The 20,093-nt window shown below is 37.0% G+C and overlaps 1 protein-coding gene across 1 annotated transcript in view; it reads left to right on the top strand.

Annotated features, from left to right (window-relative positions):
- The window catches only part of adgra3 (adhesion G protein-coupled receptor A3), a 50,406-nt gene that overhangs the window by 28,262 nt on the left and 2,051 nt on the right, over positions 1-20,093 (top strand). The window contains exons 7-19 of the mRNA XM_081359286.1: positions 132-345; positions 642-806; positions 1,633-1,834; positions 1,957-2,106; positions 8,362-8,523; positions 9,595-9,795; positions 9,979-10,186; positions 13,437-13,645; positions 14,868-14,992; positions 15,077-15,200; positions 16,450-16,595; positions 17,384-17,479; positions 19,980-20,093. The exon at positions 19,980-20,093 is cut by the window's right edge and continues 2,051 nt beyond it. Of these exons, the coding sequence (XP_081215412.1) occupies positions 132-345; positions 642-806; positions 1,633-1,834; positions 1,957-2,106; positions 8,362-8,523; positions 9,595-9,795; positions 9,979-10,186; positions 13,437-13,645; positions 14,868-14,992; positions 15,077-15,200; positions 16,450-16,595; positions 17,384-17,479; positions 19,980-20,093 (2,116 nt within the window). The remainder of the gene's footprint in view (positions 1-131; positions 346-641; positions 807-1,632; positions 1,835-1,956; positions 2,107-8,361; positions 8,524-9,594; positions 9,796-9,978; positions 10,187-13,436; positions 13,646-14,867; positions 14,993-15,076; positions 15,201-16,449; positions 16,596-17,383; positions 17,480-19,979) is intronic.

The following is a 20,093-nucleotide window of genomic DNA, read 5'->3' as shown; positions in this document are numbered from 1 at the left end:
CAAGAACTACAATAAAACTGCTCCCAAATCTCTCATTAATGTCAACTTTCGCAAAAAGCAATTATCTGTGGCTGACCACTGTGTATTTTTTCCTTTTCTCTCTCTTTGTTTTTCTCCATTCTCTATTTTAGACGCTCCTCTAGAGCTTCCCTCCTTCCAGATGACTCCATCTCAACATCAGATTGTCTTCCAGGGCGACAGCCTGCCGTTTCAGTGCATGGCCTCTTTCGTGGATGAGGACATGCAGGTTCTGTGGTATCAGGATGGGAAGATGGTGGAACCTGATGCCACTCAAGGCATCTACATAGAGAAAAGCATGGTGCAGAATTGCTCTTTAATAGCCAGGTAATAGAAACCAGCCATGGAGACACCCAAACCCAATACCGACTGCAAAATGCCATTTCTGCACACTAGATACACATGAATCACACTATGAGCAATGTTTGCCTTGGAGCATGGCGATACATATACCTGAAATATAAACTTGATCTACCAGCATTGTGCTGGAAACTGCCAGAACCTTTTTTGTAAAGTGTTACTATTTCAGTTTTAGTTGACAGTAACACTGGAATACTAAAGTCTGTTATGCTAAACCTATTGTCCTGGAGCAACAAGTTCTTGTTTGATTTGTTCTCACACAGCGCCTTGACCATTTCCAACATCCAGCCTGGGTTCACTGGGAACTGGGAGTGTCGTGTGCGCACCAGTCGAGGAAACAACACTAGGACAGTCCACATTGTGGTTTTGGAGAGTTCTGCCAAGTACTGCTTGCCAGATCGGGTGTCAAACAACAAGGGGGAGTATAGGTGAGTCTTGCGAACACCTGATCAGATTTACATTACCTCTTAAAATATTGGGGTTGGTAAGACTTTTTAGTGTTTTTGAAAGAAGTCTCTTCTGTTCGCCAAGGGTGCATTTATTTGATAAAAAAAAATACAGTAAAAACAGGAATGTTGTGAAATATTACAATTTAAGATAATTGTTTTCTATTTGAATATATTGTAAAATGTCATTTATTATTGTGATGCAACGCTGAATTTTCAGCATCATTATTCCAGTCTTCAGTGTCACATGATCTTTCAGAAATCATTCTAATATGCTGATTTGGTGCTCAAGAATCTTTGCTTCTTACTATCAATGTTGAAACTGTTTCATATTTTTGTGGAAACAGTGATGCGTTTTTTCTTTTTCTTTGATAAATAAAATAGTTTAATTAGAATCATTTAAAAAAAAAAAAGTAGATATAGTCACTCTTGATCAATTTAATGCTGAATAAAATAATAATTTCTTTCATAAAAATAGTTAATTCAATTGAATCACATGTATCCATTGCTGACATAGTATCAAAACAAATGTCTAAAAAAATATTTTAGCTCTTCGCTGCACTCTTGTGGTTGTAGATCTAAGTGAAACCTGTATTAGTGTGCAAGCAAAAACCATCAGACTGTTCACCTATTATTATTATTATTATTATTTTTTACTTATTGCATATTTTAACCACTTCAAACAAATGTACTCCCATTTAAGGCCATTTATTTCTATGCAATACCACAGACAAGTGGTGTTCTTGGTACTTCCTTTCTTGCGCATTAATCTTAAGGAGATTTTGCATGTGTTTTTGTCTGTATGCAGATGGCCTCGTACACTGGCTGGCATTACGGCATACTTACCCTGTAAACGGCAGGTGACCGGAGCTGGCATTTATTCGGGCAGCTCGGCCGAAGATCGACGCGCATGGAGGCGATGTGACCGGGGTGGACAATGGGCAGAAGACGACTACTCGCGCTGTGAATATATGAAAGATGTCACGCGTGTGCTTTATATCATCAACCAGGTAGGTGACTGTAACTGTGCAATACAGTATTCTGTGTTTAACTTTCATCATACACCTTTTTTAGTCTGATGTATTTGATTCTTTTCTGTATGTGCTCATTTTTTGCCTTTCTTGAATATCAGATGCCTCTGAATCTGACCAATGCGGTTCAGACAGCGCAGCAGCTGTTGGCGTACACTGCAGAGGCGCCCAACTTCTCTGACAAGGTGGATGTGATCTTTGTAGCGGAGATGATTGAGAAGATTGGCAAGTTTGCAGAGAAGTATAAAGAGGTGAGATAAAAAAGTTAAGTCATGTAGGGGGGGAAACTGTTATTGTATTAGGAATATTAACAATCAAATCCAGCAGTTCTGTTCTGAATGATGTTATTTTTTACATGCAACCCAAAAGATGATGTGAAAAAATTGTCAGAAAAATCTTCTTTTTTATAAATAACATTGTGCATATGAGTTTTTGTTGAGTATCATATTGGATACATCAGGCTTTTATGGCTCATATATAGTATGATATTATGATGAGAATATGGATCTCAGTGGGGGGGGGGGGGGGAAACACCAGTTTTATTCAGATGCACAAAGTTAGCAAAAATATGCAATTTAGTGCAGTTTCTGATATTTATATTGCCAAAAAATAAGATGAAATACTGTTAGTTTGTAATACCGTTCAGTGAGATGTTTATGAGAGTATAGCAGATTACTTGCTTAAAATTAGGGCTGCACGATATTGAAGAAAAATGCGATGACTCATTAAATAATGCGATATGATAATGCTTAAAGTGAGTAAAATAAACTTAAATGGTTAAAATATATTTCAAATTATATAACCTACATATATACATTTGTGATATTTCGATAATTTCGAGATATTGTGCAGCCCTACATAAAATGCATATAAATATCAGTATATCTCCTAATAATATTTCTTAACCCTCAGAGGTCGGAGATCACGCCGGCGTGATCTGCTCGATTTTTTTCCTTATGAGTTGATTGAGACCCGAAATTCTCTTTTGAATTTGATTTTACAAAACAAGTTTCATACATCAATCGATTCTGTTAAATGTGTATTATTTTTGTGTATACTCACAATAAAAACAAAGTGTTGTGCTTTTTGCCAAATGAAGAAAAATAAACACGAAGCGAGTTCTGCCTTCTCTGTGTCCGTGTAGTCCATTCTAAAACGCGTCGCAAAATGAGCTGTAGCTCAGTGAATACTCAGTCAAACAGGCATTCAGACACACAGGCATGAACCTTGAATTCTCTTCTTTTTAATGAAGTAATTTATATAAAAAACAAATATTCTCATCTTGTGAAATCTGTATTAAAAGAGAGCGATTCCAGTCGACCTCATTAGAGCTAATTCAAATGTAATGTGACTCCGCCCACTGAGAGCGCGTGCTATTCAAACGCAAATGGCTGAGGTAATCCGCGCAATCCTGTGAACGCCCCCTGTATTAGCTCGAGAGACAACCAAAACACAAGTTTATTCAGAACATTACTTGTTTACAACACAGCGCTGTGAGGAATAATGGGGAATACGAGGAATACGAGCTGAGGAATACTAGTAAGTTTTCCCTTCTCGGGTTTCCCTTTATGAATGAATGAACGGCATAGATGCGCGCTGTTTACCACAGCTGGCAAAAAACAATATTACGTGACCTCGATTATGGACGCGAGCGCTCTAAAACTTTCACAGAGACCTCAAAACAGAAAGTACAAATCCTTTCTTTAAAACGAATTTCGTTTTGTATCAATTGTATCTTAATTTTAATAATTTTTTCATTAACAAATTTCCTGGATTTAAAGTAAATAGGCCTATAGGCAATCACAACATGCTTGAACTGGAGATCATCATGAATCATGAGCCTACTCGCCTCACATGTCTAAAAAATGTGAAATATATTTACAGAAAGCTGTTTCTAAACAAAACCATCCAAAACAAAAAAACTATAGCCTAATAAATGTGCATTTATCCGGTGCGTTCACTAGCCTACTGCAAAGATCGCGAGTCAAAAGCCTATCGCAGGGCTTAAAGTATTCCGGCACCGTGCCGGATCTCCGGCGTGCGGCCGTGAGGAAGAAAAATAAATAAATTTGAATCTTGCATGCGGTTTAATATTTTCGAGTCAATTGATTTCACCTACCAATCATATGAAAGAAACGCAGCTCTACTAACGTTACAAGCCTATCAGAAGCAGAGCAGGGCGGGGCCTGGCAACACAGTGTGATTGAGGTTTATACGTCACGTTAACGTTGTGGGGGAAAGGAGCGCTAGTTCATGAAGCTTTGGATGATGTCCTCCTGCACGGGCGTAATTTCCTATGGGGACACTTTCCAAAATCCCGTTGTCCTCCCCACCCCCACTCAAATTCGTTTGTTATGATGTTTAACCGCACGCCGTCATTGACACGGAGGACTCGGAGCAGGACCGAGCCTGTGTAAAATAGCTCACTGAATGTTCTAATGAGCGAGTAACTTAGCGGTTGCAGCACAGACAGCGATGAAACGCCAGAAACAACAGGTAACGGTACGTGACTTTAATGTCATCATGGATGAAAAGAAAGAAAGGAGAGGTGTGAGTTGGTTCAGTAAATTAGCTCAGGTCAGGATAATCATCTTTTCTGTCTACACCTGTTGATAACTGAGCTAACGTTAACATATGCTGCTCCTTGGTAACTTCAGACTTGGCTAAATTTTTCATTTGAATATTTAATTAAATATTCTGTGTAGCTTACAAAAAAAAAAACACATTCTGTGTAGGCCTACCATGAAAACGAGTCCACTTTAAACCGCAGCATTTTCTGTCAGCAATGTACAACAAGTAGCCTAACGTTAGTGCTGTCAAAGTAAACGCATGCGATTAATTTGTCCAGCTTTAACGTATTAAAATATTTATCGCAGCGTCTGTTCTTTCTGTCATCCTTTGGGTTATATGATCATGCTCTCCTTCACGCAAATGTTTTAAACTATCAATGCGCGAGAAGACAAAAGAGCGCTGTCAGTGAATGAATGTCCTCCTGACACACACACACACACACACACACACACACACACACAGAAAGACGCGCGCCAGTATCGCATTCGCAGTCGACAGCGCGCCATCGAGTTCCCTTTCGCGCTTGTACGAACCATAACACACACATTTAGGCTATGTCAAAATGTCAGTTTTGTCGAGTATCTTCACAAGAACAGTAAAATGAGTTAAATACAATCTTAAATAGTTCGTAAAGAGTAGAGAATGAGATGCGTGAGATCCTGTCAGCAGCGGCTGGTAAGTGACAGCAATTCTCTCTGTTAGTAAAGTTAACCAAAGAACAATGGGGACAGAGAAAATTACTAACCGCCAAACGCTTAAGGATTAATCTATTTTTCATTTATAATTTATGCAGTGCGGACTGTTTTATAAACGTATTCAATTTCTATATTCACATTGGTTAGACAGGTAAGGTACAGGTAAATATTACATTTATTATGGGTTTAAGTGATGATTGTTTTAAGTTTACTTAAATTAAAAGTTGTTATATTTTTTTAAGCCTAATAAATGTTTCAAATTTTGGACAAAGAGACATAAGTAGCTATATCAGTGATACTGGTCTTTATTCATAAAAATATGCCATTAACATGCTTGAAAATAAATGGTGCCAATGAAGCCCAAGGCACCGCACCGCAACCCCCCCCCCACCCCCACCCGCGCCTCCCAAAAAATTTTCAGGCTCAGGATTTTTTTTCACTTTAACCCCTGCTATCGTCAACGAATGATGATTTTTTTAGCAAACCGTATTGCTATACTGAGATGGGTAAAAATCGACTGAAATATGTTGAAATAAAATGTAGGCTATTTGTATAAGCAACGTAAACTGCAAATTAACATTTATATGCCCTAATATTTCATGAAAACAACGTTACATTCAGGCGAAATACGAAAGACAACATTTTGTTTAGTAGATTTGGGTACAGTTTTTACTGTAGAATATACTGCCTCGTCAAATAAGCTTTTGTTTAGCAATTTCTATATATAAAATAGCCTACTATTTTTGTCAAAAATAAAGTCATCAATTAAGATGTTAGCTGTAATGAATACATAGATAAAATGTAGGCCTATAATCTTTTTTTTTTTTTTTTTTTACAAAGAAAGAGTACACTTGAAATATTGTTGAAATTGAAGGCTAATTATTGTTGTAATTGTAACCTTTTTAATAAAATAGCAAAACATATTTACAAGATAAATGTAAGCAAAATCTTAAATGGTCAATATAAGTCTTCCTCAAAAGATCCTTTGTCCTTGCATTGTGGCTCAGCCAGTTTCACACCTGTGTGAATGGCTAATTATGCAGAGTGGGATGGGACATTGTAATTTCAGGTGTAAACCACTCCTCGTTCACGCCCCCTCGCATATTGGCTTTCCAAGCAAAACCTGTTTTACATCAATTTAAATCAATGTATGGCTTTATGTGAACAATAAAGCAAGACTATTTTCACAAAATTTTGAAGAAAAAATTATAGGCGAGGACATCCATTAGTCAAAAGTCTTATTGACACATATTTACTATGTGTTTTGAGGCCTTATTTCAGAAATTTTAGTTTTTAGTTTTTTCAATATCCATGCATAAACATTATTCTCTCAAAAATGAAAACATGTACATTCACGTGGCTCACATATTATTGTAGCCCTGTTTGTGCTTTATAGAGTGAATTAACACCTTTGCCATTAATATGTTTATAAGCAACTGAAAAAAGCACAAATGTCAGGGAATGTCAGAACATCTCAAGGGCCCCAAAAACAGCCCAGACTCCAGAGGGTTAAGATTATATTTAAATGTTTAGTTTTATGATCAAAGCTCTCTATCTGTTTTTTTATTGTGGGCATCAAAACATACAATGCAGTGCAATACAATGATGATTGACAGATGAACAAATAAACGTTCCTCAAAAGCCTGATGGATCATTTCTGATACTCACATTTTAACATGATTTTTCAAAAAAATGGATAATCAAGCTAACCAAAGTTGCTTCAGTCCAGTAAGGGGTCATCTTGAAATATTACTAATAATATAAAAGTTAGATAGTTAGAAAGTTAGACTTTAGTTTAGGGTCCAATTCTCACTATTAACTTGTTGCTTATTAGCATGCATATTACTAGGATATTGGCTGTTTATTAGTACTACTCCTAAAGCACATATTAATGCCTTATTCTGCATGACCATATTCTACATCCCTTACCCAATACCTAAACTTAACAACTACCTTACTAACTATTAATAAGCAGTAATTATGAGTTTAAGGCAAAAGTAGTAGTTAATAGTGATAATTGGACCCTAAACTAAAGTGTGACCAAAAAGTTAACTAAAGTGTGACCAAAAACGCATGTGAACCACAGCCTGAATGGGGATGTTTTTACAATTAGGCTATACAAAGTTATTTTACCTGCTAAAAAACTATCAATCAGACAACAGAAGGCATGTAGTAGATTGTGTACAACTGGTTTCTCAGCAAGTTTTGATCATGTTGATAATTTAGAGATCTTAGAAATGTGTGTATCAAACATGGTTCAGTAGGCTTTATAGGGCTAAAATGACAAGACAAAACAACCATTAATTAAGCTAAAAATCAGTATATTCCTTATTTTATTGACCCCCCCAACAGCTGTTTTACATTGAAGAACCAAGATTCCCACTTTCTGAGAAAATGTGTGTATTTGAGGGAATTTATAGACCTGAAAGGTCATAGGCCATAAAATGTGTATCTATATTATTCTTTTTACAAAATAAATCCTTAATATTTATCCAGTAAATCACAAATAATTGAAAAAGTTATGTGGCCTTTGAATATTGTTGTGGACAATGGGGTGGCCTTGAAGACAGAAAGGTTGAAAACCGTTGATTTAAAGCAACGTCCCTGTTTGCCACCTCAGTTCGTGACTCTCTTCCTCTCTGGAGAACAAAACAGGCTTTTGCAGTTGAATCTGTAAGGAGAGGAGCTGATAGGATCTGGAGGGATTCGGACACTGGGCCACAGAGGAACATAGAACCTATTTTTCAGGATCAGGTTGCACTTCACTCAGTGTTGAGGGGAAACGTTATCATGTAACACCTGTGCAGGGATCTGTACCGTCATTCAACATCTCACATATTGCAAGGACACGTTATTAAATTTGACTTGCCTCGCGATTTTGCCATGCTTGTGTAATTTTGCTCAGGAATTTAGTGGAACTCAGTTGTATTGAGTTGACAAAGAAGAGGCTGTTTAGGGCTCCAGGATTGTTTTTTGAAAACATTTGCTGTTAAGTGTTTCTCTAGTGTGGGAATGTCTGGACGCATTCCAGTAATCACTTTTTTTTTTTTTTTTTTACTCATCAACATTTTTCTGTGTGATGTCAGGTTTTGTTCAGGAATGCGGTGGCAGTGTGTTTGTGTGTGTTTATTAAATTAGTATGTAGTTTGTTTGTGGGTGTAATGCACGCCTGGAGGAATCGCCATTGATGTGGGTGTGCAATTGTGCATGCATTGTCTCTAACTGCATTTCCTCTCTCAGCTGGGAGATGTGATGGTAGATATCTCCAGTAATCTGATGCTGGCTGATGAGCGAGTGTTATGGATGGCTCAGAGGGAGGCGCGAGCTTGCTCGCGTATCGTTGAGTGCCTGCAGAGGATTGCCGTTCTCCGAATCAGTAATGGGGCTCTGGCCTATTCTACTGTGAGTACTGCAAAAATCCTTTCAATTGTTAAAACTAAATTATTTAAAGAAATATCCCTCTGTATTCTGCTGGTGTAACCAGAAGTTCATTTATACAACAGCTTAAATAACGCACTTTTATTTTAAATGAATATAAATAAATTAAATGTAATATTTTCTTTGCAGGTTCTGTAAATGAGATTTTGTTATCTTTTTTACAAATTAAGGGACAAGCCAAAATTATTTCACTGATAACTGTCTGACATTAGGTCTTCAACAACTGATCGATAATAATAAAAATATTCTTATGCAAGCATTTCCATTTTTCCATCCTAACAGCAATAATTTAATGTATATGTTGACTTCAAATATTTCTTTGGAATTACTGAAAAATACTGTGTAATTTCTTATGTTACTTCATAAATGGAAAAGTAATTTGATTGAACGCAGTGTTCATATATTTAGAGGTGTGTGTGTGTGTGTTCCTGCAAAAGATCAATTAAATCAGATTTTTTATTTTATTAAAAGCAGCTGAACAGTTTATATAATTTGAAATAAATGTATATATTTGTATATGCTTTCTTTGTTGAACCCTTTATTTTTTCGTCAAAAATTAGTATATGTTACCTATTAACTTTTGGGTCAGTACAATTTTCAATGTTTTTGAAATAAGTATTTTATGCCCACCAAGGTAAATACAGTAAAAACTGTAATATTGTGAAATATTATTGTAATATAAAAAGCCTGTTTTCTATTTCAGTATATTTAAAAAGTAGTTAAAAGGATATTAGTATATTAATAATTTTATATTATTGTTTGATTAATGGAAAGTTCAAAAGAACAGCATTTATTTAAAATATGAATCTTTTGTGACATTATAAACATCTTTACTGTCACTTTTAATCGTGTGAATGCATCCTCACTGAATAAAAGTATTAATATGTAGGAAAAAAAATTACCCCAAACTTTTGAACAGCAGTGAACATTTATATAGACTTTAGTTTGAAAGAGCTGTCATAGTCCTTCAATAACATGTGATTATGGGAGTATGTTGTGGTAGCCATTTTTCTTTATTGTTGTTTGTTTCAACAGAGCTCTCATAACATTGCTCTGGAGGCTCATGCGATCAAGGCCAGCAGCTTCAATGGGATGACTTGCACTCTGTTCCAGAAGGTCTCGCCGGAGCGTACGGCCATGGCCCATTTCTCTCCCAGAGACTCCGACATCAACCCAGAGCGCCAGCTCAGCTTCAAATGCAACGTGACCAGCAACCTGTCAGCATTGGCTCACAAAGTATGCGTTTTTCTCTGGTACTTTCTGTACGTCAATGTGTGTGGAGGATACAGTACTGTAGATGTTTTGTCACAGCATACAAGATGAGTGTTTCTTCAATCCGAGAACTCCAATAAAGCTGTGGAAGCAGGATTATATCCATCATGTTTTGACAGTAACTTTATTGCATCTCCATGTGTGCAGAACGCTATAGTGGAGGCGTCACTACAGCTTCCCCCGTCTCTCTTCTCATCTCTGGGAAGTTCAGGTCAGGCCGAAGAGGCCGTCTACAAACTCCACCTGCTTGCCTTCCGCAACGGCAAACTCTTTCCCCCAACGGGAAACTCCACCGTCCTCAGTGACGGCAGCAAGAGGAGGAGTGTGGCCACACCTGTGATTCTCACAAAAATTGGTAAGAACACTTGGTGCTGATCCTACTGCCTTGGGCAAGATCAGACATGCACTCAAACCCACTTTATTGTTGATGTTATACAATATTTCTACCTGGATAGAAAGCAAAGTACAATAGTCTAAAAATGAAGAATTGAAGATACAGAAGAATGATGCACTTGAGTTGTAACCGTCACCATGAGTAATAAAAGTTTCATTTTTTGTTTTTAAATCAAACTAATAAAATTGCTACTGCAGATACTTTTTTTCACCCTGGACAAAAGTCACACCTGACTTTAAGTTGCACCAAGTCAAAACTGCAGAAAGAAATAATAATAAGTTGCAGCGACGTAGAAGTCACATTTTATTATTAAATTCAGAAATAATGTAAAATGCCAATGAATGAAAGTGAAATATTTTTTTATTTCCCCTCACTCCACAATGAATTATAAACAACATTTATTATAAAATGAACTAGTTTAAAGTGAGAATGTAACTACCATCATGTGTGAAATGCACTATACAAATAATTATATACAGTTGTGGTAAGAGTTATTGGCATAATCACATTATGAAATAAATGTTTTTCTATGAAACACATTGACCACAATTATTGGCACCCCTAGAAATTTTTATGAGTAAAATTATATATCTCTGGGATGGATGGATGGATGGATGGATGGATGATAGAGCTGTGCAGCAAAGATAAAATCACAAAATAAAAAACGTTATAAAATAACAGTTCCAATATCCACACATTTTTTATATATATATATATATATAATATATAAAAATATGTGTGGATACTTGGAACTGTTATTTTATAAAAAAAAAATTATAAAATATACGTATATACGTTTTTTTTATTTTGTGATTTGATCTTTGCTGCACAGCTCTATCATCCATTCCTCCCCCATTTTGGCCTTAAGCAGGTAAAGAGGCTTTGTGTCATAGACACAACAATAATAATAGCAGCTACTGAAGTGAGAGGAGGCGGCAAAGAGCAGCACAGGGAGCTGCTGGGAAAAAGTTACTGCTATAACAGATTGATTTCACTTTGAAGGATAAGCAGAGAAGAAAGCGTTTGTAATCCCATGAAAAAATCTGCGAAGGTTTTTGGTTCCCTAAAGAACTTTTCAGTCTCTGTCATTCTGTTTGTGCTGTGGAAGCTTCTGTCACCTAAACAAATTCCTCGAATGTAATAAAGCTTAACCTAGGTTAGTTAACCTAGGCTGGGTTTCCCTATGCTGCCTTGCGCGCAGCACGATTTTATTCACGCTGCTAGGCAGCCTGGACACCATGGACCAGATTTTCCCCTCAAACAGGGAACCAATCACAGAATGGGGAGGGAGCAGCAAGACGATGACAACTTCTTTTCGACACACCGAAGCAGTTTGTTTATATCTATGGATCCAACATGGCATCAGACGCGAAGTTACCTTTCGATGCAGCCTTAGATGGTGTTCTAAGTAGTTTAGAACGCAAGTTTATTTCGTCCTCTTCCTCGTCGAATTTCTGTCGCTCTACATGCGTCATCTGGTATAATTGAAGCGATTGGCTATGAGCTACGTACAGGCGCATTTGATAGACATTCGTAGCGCCCAATAAACGTCTCTGGGCATTCGTAAACCACGCCTCAAATACGAGAAAATGAACATGTGGTTCCCTGGACGTTAGCCAGGCTACAGTTAACCATAGTTTTTCTCAGAGCGAAGAACATTTTAGAATTCTAAAGAACCTTTCTCCACTATATATAACCTTTTTTTTTTTCAGTGGAAAGGTTTGTGGATGTTATAAGGGGGTTTTGTAGCCTGGGAAAACCCAGACAACTTCCGGAAAATTTAGATTTGCTCTGCAAGTAAGTCTGGCAAAGAGCTCATTCAAGTCCATTTCCCCATGCCGAGAAATCAAGGCACCAATCAGAAACGTTGAGGCGGGCTTTACACATGACGATCGCTCTGATTGGTTTTAGGTCTAGCCTATCCAGAGGCATTTGAGCGACGTCCACTCCGACGTCCGTTGGTGAAGCACACCAACTTTTAAATGCATTATTACATTCAAATTGCAAACACATGAGGACAGTCTCCATGAAAGACCCACTGGCAGATGAACGTGCTACTACATTTCTCTCCGAAACGGTAGGAAATTAAATTAGATTTAATAGAGGATTTTAACAGGACAAGATGATTGACAGGGCAGTTTACATGACGGGATGCACGCGACAGATCCGTCCGATAAAGATGACGAAGTAGTATGTCCCAAAGTTGCCTACTTTTTTGCTACACATTCAAAAGTAAATACATTTTCTTCACAAAAAGAGTACATATGGCGTAGTGTAACCATAGACTGTAAAAAAATAGAGTGTAGCATAGGCGAATTGGGACGCAGCATATGGCTTTATACATGACGATCTCTGATTGGTTTTAGGAGTTTTAGGTCTATCCAATTGTGCCCAGAGGCATTTGAGCGACGTCCGTTGGTGACGCCCCTTTGGAAATGAGTTATTAAAGGAGCTTTGCCAGACCATATCTCAGTTACTACTGAGAATGGTCTGGTTTTAACCAGGCTAGGGGTTTTGCACCAGAGGAGCGCTTTCATAGTTCCTGTAACTATTGATGGAAGCACCTTCTTTTTGGTGTGTTCGCACCGCAGGAACTAAGAACAATCTTAATTATAGGAACGCCTTTTGGGAGGGCTAAATCAGCTCCTACTTCATACATGGGTCTAACCGAGCACAATAGTGATGTAAGTGTACACTGATTGGCCGAACGCATGTCATATGATACGAAACACCGGCATATGTAGCACTGCAAGTTGTTGTAGGAGATCTCATCTCTTAGCCCTCCTTTTTGCTCTTTCAATCGCATAATTTGTACATCTACATTTCATCTGTTATCACAATACCCACAACAACAACACAGCTCTGATCACGGCATCCTCCAGTTGCTGACGTTGTTGAAGGACATGCTTAAAAGACGTCGCTGTTGGCCGGCTTACGTCACTTCAGAGTTCTTACTGGAGGTGCGAATACGACCCGGAAAATGGCCCCAGGGGAAAATTTAGTTTTCGGGGAACCGCCCTGGTGGTTAGTTTGTATAACTCAGTTCCCATAACTACCCGGTCCGAAAGCTCCTAAAAATTCTTCATGGAATTGTAGATGCAAATAGAGAACATTTATTTTTAAAAGTGTACCATCAAAGGTGGTCCATAACCAGATTTGTTTTGAGTTTTGTTGCACAAACTGATTAAACGTCCATTCTCCTGTTGTTTAGATGGCTTTCCATTGAAGAACCTGCAAAGTCCAGTGAACGCCACTCTGCGGCGCTTCCTGCATGGATCGGATGCTGTTCCCGCCTTCTGGAATTTCAGTCTGCTTGGTGGACAGGGAGGATGGCAGAGCGACGGCTGCCAGATCCTCCGTCAGGATGAAAACTTCACCACAATCTCCTGTGATTCACTTAATAACTACGCTTTACTGATGGTAAGAGAGACGAAAGTGGCTTGAATTTTAGGCTGTTCTTCAAATTCACCTCATTTGTGATTTTCACAATACATATTGTTTCAAAGCAGCTTTACAGAAAATGCTTGTTTCCGTGTTACAATTCAAGAAATATTCTGTTATCAGCCAGAGATGAGTGTACCAAAATACTGTCCCTATGACAGTAAGTCAGAACATCCAGCTGGTTATCGCAGAAATAAACCCTGACAGGGTGATCAGGACCCCGACTCAAAGCTTATTACACAGCTATTTGCCACATAAGCAAATAATTAGACATGAAATATTGATCTGAGTCTAAATATTTTATTACCTCTTTAAACGCAAAGCTTTTGCGGAGAAAGCAGTTGGAACAAGCAGCAAGTTTAAACTAGCTGGACAACTGAACACAAAATATTATAACAAAATAGCAAGCGTAAAGTGCCGACTTCCCCCGGATGAGCCTGTTGTTATCAGATTTTACTGGTTGTTATTGGGGGATAACATACACCTGGATGGCACGATTGACCAATCAGAATCAAGTATTACAAGGCTCTGTGGAATAAGGTTAATGTCCTGTATTCAATTAAGTAGTGAGTCAGTTTCAAATGCTGTCTATTAAAAAATTGTTTGCATTGTTTTTCATCATTTTCAAATTAAACCTAACCCTAATTAAGCAAAATAAAAATATATGAATGAACCCTAATAAAAAATGAAAAAGTTAATAAAATTACTAAAAAAAACTAAAATATGTCAATTAAATCTAATTCAAAATATTAATAAATAGTATATACAGTAAGTAATCCTAAAACAACACTGCTGAACAGTATTTGTGATATATTTACTATATATCACAAATACTGTGATTTACAGTATTTACTATATAAAAGCATATTACATAATACAACAGGGTCTACGTGTGAAAGAAATACTGTAATGTTGCTGCATCACTATGATAACAGTAAAAACAAAGATGTGCAGGATTGTTAGTGAATTCCATTGTTCCCATCATCCTCTTGTCATGTAATTAGTTATTTCAAGGGTTTTTTTAGTGCTAGATTGATCTGCTTTGCCATTTTGTTCTGATTTTCCTTCATGTTGATTTTCCTGAGCCTGTTTGTAATTAGATTTGTTCACACATCCTCAACACCCACCTTGTACCTTCGAGAATATTGGGTATTGGAATGCATTTGCAAATATAATCTGCTGATAAACTCTTGTCTAACAGGATCTGAACAGGACCGGGTACGACGCATACAGCTTCAAACCTCTTCACCCTGTTATCTACGCCACAGCCATCGTCCTGGGGCTCTGCCTTCTGTCAGTCATAGTCAGTTATATCTACCACCACAAGTAAGTGCTGTTTATGTTTTTTTTTAATGAAGTACAAGGCATGGGTTTTTGCTGGTTTTAATGTGATATTTCATGTGTTCGCAGGTCAGTGCGTATAAGTAAGAAGTGCTGGCACATGCTGGTTAACCTGTGCTTGCATATTCTCCTCACCTGTGCTGTGTTTGTGGGCGGCATTAACCAAACGTACAACGCAAGTGTTTGTCAAGCGGTATGTGCCTGCATTTTCACATGTTATATAAGTTTGGGAGACAATATTTACATGAAATCTTTATATAAGTTTCTCTGTTTATAGACAGATCTGCAATACTGCTCTCAAGTTCGCATTTGATACTCTTAAAGTCAGCATGAAATGGAAGTTGCGATAGTCTTTTCTTCCCTGTTTTGGCGTACTGTATATCCAAGTGAAATGACTTCTGGAACAAGAAGAAATGTAGGGCGGGACTTGATTTTTTTCTGTGGGGAATTTATTGAATGGTTGTGGTTTACTATTGATGGATCTCATGTGAGTAACAGGTTACCCCGCACTCGAGAGAAGAGAAGAGATATCGCTGCAAGAGGGATAGATATTTTGATTAAAGAATATTTGGGCACATAAATAAATAAAGTATTAATGATTTGCACGGTTAAAGGAATAGTTCACCCAAAAAAGAAAATTCTCACCCTCATGTCATTCCAAAACTGTAAGACTTTCGTTCATCTTCGGAAACACAAATGAAGATCTTTTTGATGAAATCTGAGAGATTTCTGTCCCTCCATTGACAGCTACACAACTACCACTTTTACGCTTCAAAAAGTTTATAAAAATGAATCCATATGAATTTTGAGTGGTTTAGTCCAAAATTTCTGAAGAGACTTGATCGCTTTATATGATGAACAGATTGAATTTAGGCTTTTATTCCCATAAAAACATTGATCAGCGAACATTAACAAGCTCCACTGAAACTGCTTGACATTCAGTAACCTACTTGCTGCGTAACGCGAGAATAAACACGATCAGGTCTCTTCAGATAATCTGGACTAAACCGCTCAATTCATATGGATTAGTTTTATGATCTCTTTATGAACTTTTTGAAGTGGCAAAGTGGTATTTGTGTAGCTGTCAATGGAGGGACAGAAAGCTCTCAGATTTCATCAAAAATCTTCATTTGTGTTCCGAAGATGAACGAAAGTCTTAATGGTTTGGAATTACATGAGGATGAGTAATTAATGACAGAATTTTCATTTTTGGGTGAACTATCCCTTTAAATCTGTTATAATAAATACTGCAATATTCCATAAAAAAATGGGGACTTTAAATTTATTAAAGTACTATTTTGAGAACATTTACATTTATTCATTTAGCAGACGGTTTTATCCAAAGCGACTTACAAAGAGTCTTACAATGAGTACAAATGAATATTTGCATTTTCATTGGCCTTGAGGAGAATTCATATGTTTTCTAATATCTCGTCCTAAAGGTGGGGATAGTGCTGCATTACTCCACACTGGCTACGGCCCTGTGGTCCGGCGTAACTGCACGCAACATCTACAAACAGGTGACGCGGAAGGCCAAACGCTACGAGGAGCTGGATGAGCCTCCACCTCCACCCAGGCCTATGCTGAGGTAAAGGTCATAGTAATCAATGAGTAGAAGTGTAAAAAAAAAATATATATATATATATATATATATATATATATATATATATATATATATATATATATATATATATATATATATATATATATATATATATATATATATGTATATATATATGTAAATGGCCTTCAAATAATTAATAATTTCATTTAAATTTGTGATTAAAAATAGATAATATAATAAATGATTATTAAATAAATTTAAAAACAAGCACACATGATGCGATTCATTTAATTTTCTGGAACATTTTAAACTTGCATTGCCCAAAAGGCAAAACTCTGTGTTTTAAATTAAGTCCCGCTGCTCTCCACTTGGTGTCAGTAAACATACAACAGTAAGCAGGGCTTTTTTAGGTGAGCTGATGATCTTTAACGGAATAGTTCATATTTTTTATATATATATATATTACATTATTGAATGAATTTTAATTTTACATAAACAGAACAATGCTAGAACACTGCCAACATATATATATATATATATATATATATATATATATATGTATGTGTTGGCAGTGTTCTAGTCTCAGCGATCAAGTCTCTTCAGAAAATTTGGACTAAACCACTCAAAATTCATATATATATAGTTATTTTAGTCTTTCATCTAATATTCAAATTTTATTTTTTATTTAAGCCTTATTTCATTTAATGAAATGTTTTTGCAATAGTTCTAGTGAACAATAATTTATAATAGCTTACTAATTTAATGTCAACTGTAGCCTTAATCAGTTTAAATTGTTGTTTTTTCTTCTACAGATTCTACTTAATAGGTGGAGGCATACCGATCATTGTCTGTGGAATAACAGCTGCTGCTAACATCAAAAACTATGGAAGTCAAGTCAATGCACCTTAGTAAGTATGAGTTTTAGGACACTTTTGAAAGTGACATGTGAAGGCCAAGTATGGTAACTAGGGATGCACCGAATATTCGGCCACCGAAAATTTTCGGCCGAAAATGGCCCAAAAGTGCATTTTCGGTTTTCGGCCGAAAGACTTTTATCACCGAAACAATACGGCCGAAATGTAGTGATGACGCAAACAGCAGATACCGCGACCTACGTGCTTGTTTGAACTTGCAACATATCTGCGGTGTGGACGTATTTCTATATATATGAGAGTGACCCACAGACAGCGATTTTCAAAACACAGACATCCCAAACAGACATCGTATTGATAGCGGCTCCCTGATGCCTGCAAATTAGTTTCCCGGAATCGCGAGCGAGCAATTGTAGCGCGCGCGCGCGGTTGAGAGAGGGAGCGAGAGACCTTGCGTGTGTGTGCAGAGCAGCCGTCATTTCTCAGAGGTGTGTGTGTTTACCTTAGCTGTTTATGGTTTTTGCAGCTCACGTCCATGAGCATATAGCTGCAGATATTATTATGGGCTGTGGCAGTATTGACCTAAATGCACTTTGTTTTTATGAGAGAAATTTCATTTTTAAACCTTTCTGCAGGCCAGTATACTTTTACATTATTATTGAATGTACACATGAGTGGGGTCAAGTTAAACATTTAATTTTATACTTTGCAATGTGCTAAATAAATATTTGCATACAATTTTAATTGATTTATTCTTTGAAACTTTAAGATTAATTTATGCAATTGCAATGCCTTGATTTTAGTTAAGTTAGTACACCGTCATAGCCATAAATGCGATGGTACTAATAATTGGCATAATTTCTTTCGGTGTTTCGGTTTTCGGTTTTTGACAGATTTTGTGTAATCAATTAGACATTTTTGTGTGGATACATTAAAACCACTAGAGACAAAATGCAATGGTTTAGTATGTTTCCTTAACTTCGTTGTTATTAACAACAGACCGACTGTACAGATACAGCCTGTATGTGCCTCAAGGCGCTTTCCAAATCCCCATGTGAACATTTCCTGTCATTTCATAGTCTTTCTCTGCCATGAGAAATTGCTTCTGCTCTTGTTGGAGCCTCATGCCCATGCTCTGTAAAGTGCAGAATAATACTTTATGGAGGAGCAAGTAGTGTAGACTTCTGAAGTCGTGTGAACCTAATTATGCTGCTCTATTTTTGGCTGCCCACCTTGTGCCTGTTGGTTTCCCAGTCTCCCTTCTTTCACTTGTGACAGCTGTTTGGATTGTGTAACAGCATGGTTTAATTTGAAAATCCAGACCATCTGAGATCTTTGGGGTTTAATTAATCTCACGCTACCGTGACAAAAGGAAAAAAACGCTCTGCTAAGCATCTCAGAACTCTTAAGTGCCTCATAAGTGTTTTTCCTACGATATGAAGCCCTTGATACCACCAGTGTAAACCTTTTAGAACTTGTATGTACTTAAATATAAGAGATCATTTACAAAAAGCAGACCTGCAGAGAGTGACAGCTGCTTTGATTTATAAAATATGTTGGCAGTGTTCTAGAATTGTTCTGTTTATGTAAAATTAAAATTCAATCAATAATGTAAATGTCATTTTCATGCTGCCAAGTAGAGCAATGTGACGTCGATTTACTGAAGTATAAAACGGCAAAAAAAAGTAGTTCTCAGGAACAGTTCTCAGCTTGTCAACATCAGTATTTTAGTGTACAGTCTATTTGGTCGCTTGGCTGTTTCCTTATAAAGGTCTAGAAATTTAAGGTTTTCATCAGGTGTTTGTTCTTTTTTAATATGATGTCATTACGTTGCTGTCTTGCCGCCAGCCAATCGCTGCATTGCTAATCATGGTTTCGAGTATCGATACATCTGCTGTTTTCAATTAACACAAGAACGTTCGTAATCTCAGACACAATGGCAAGTAGAAATACTGGTTTAGAAGATCTGTAATCTGTCAAATCATCTCGGATGTATTAAGCGAGGTACGAAGAACAGACCCCTGATCCACTCTGTCAACTTTACAGTAGTAAACAATGCAAGTAGAAATACTGGTTTAATTTAGCCATATATGTTTGAACCAGAAAATGATTCGAAGAAGTAGAAGAAATTATAAAGGGTCAACTACTAGTCGATGTATCAGAATGGTAATGCGTTTTATGTATTGCTCTTTACAACATCGGACACATAACGGTAATTAATATGAGGAGCCTTTTGCTTGACTGTTATCAAACCTTGTAATGTGTTGCTAATGTTACTCAAACCATGTTCCTGTTCATCATCTTAGTCTTCCTTCTAAAAATCTGGATCCTTAGAAACATTTTTAACATCTTAGAACGTCAGTGGAGACATGTTTTTTCTTTGTCTTTGCACGGTTTGTCTTAAAGCATATTAAAAACACCACATAGATATATAAACAACTTTAAAAATGTAATTCTCCGAAAATAAGAAAACAGATGGGGTGAATTTCCATTTAATGCCAACTTAAAAAAAAAAAAATCTGTTGTCTTTCCTCAGCTGCTGGATGGCATGGGAACCCAGTCTCGGTGCGTTTTATGGCCCGGCAGCCTTCATCGTTTTCGTGGATTGCATGTACTTCCTCAGCATTCTCATTCAGCTCCGACGGCATCC

The sequence above is a fragment of the Scardinius erythrophthalmus genome, assembly GCF_964197995.2.
Source record: "Scardinius erythrophthalmus genome assembly, chromosome: 2".
Lineage (NCBI taxonomy): Eukaryota > Metazoa > Chordata > Actinopteri > Cypriniformes > Leuciscidae > Scardinius > Scardinius erythrophthalmus.
Note: the sequence above shows the minus strand (reverse complement) of the source record. Positions and strands in the feature narration are given on the sequence as shown.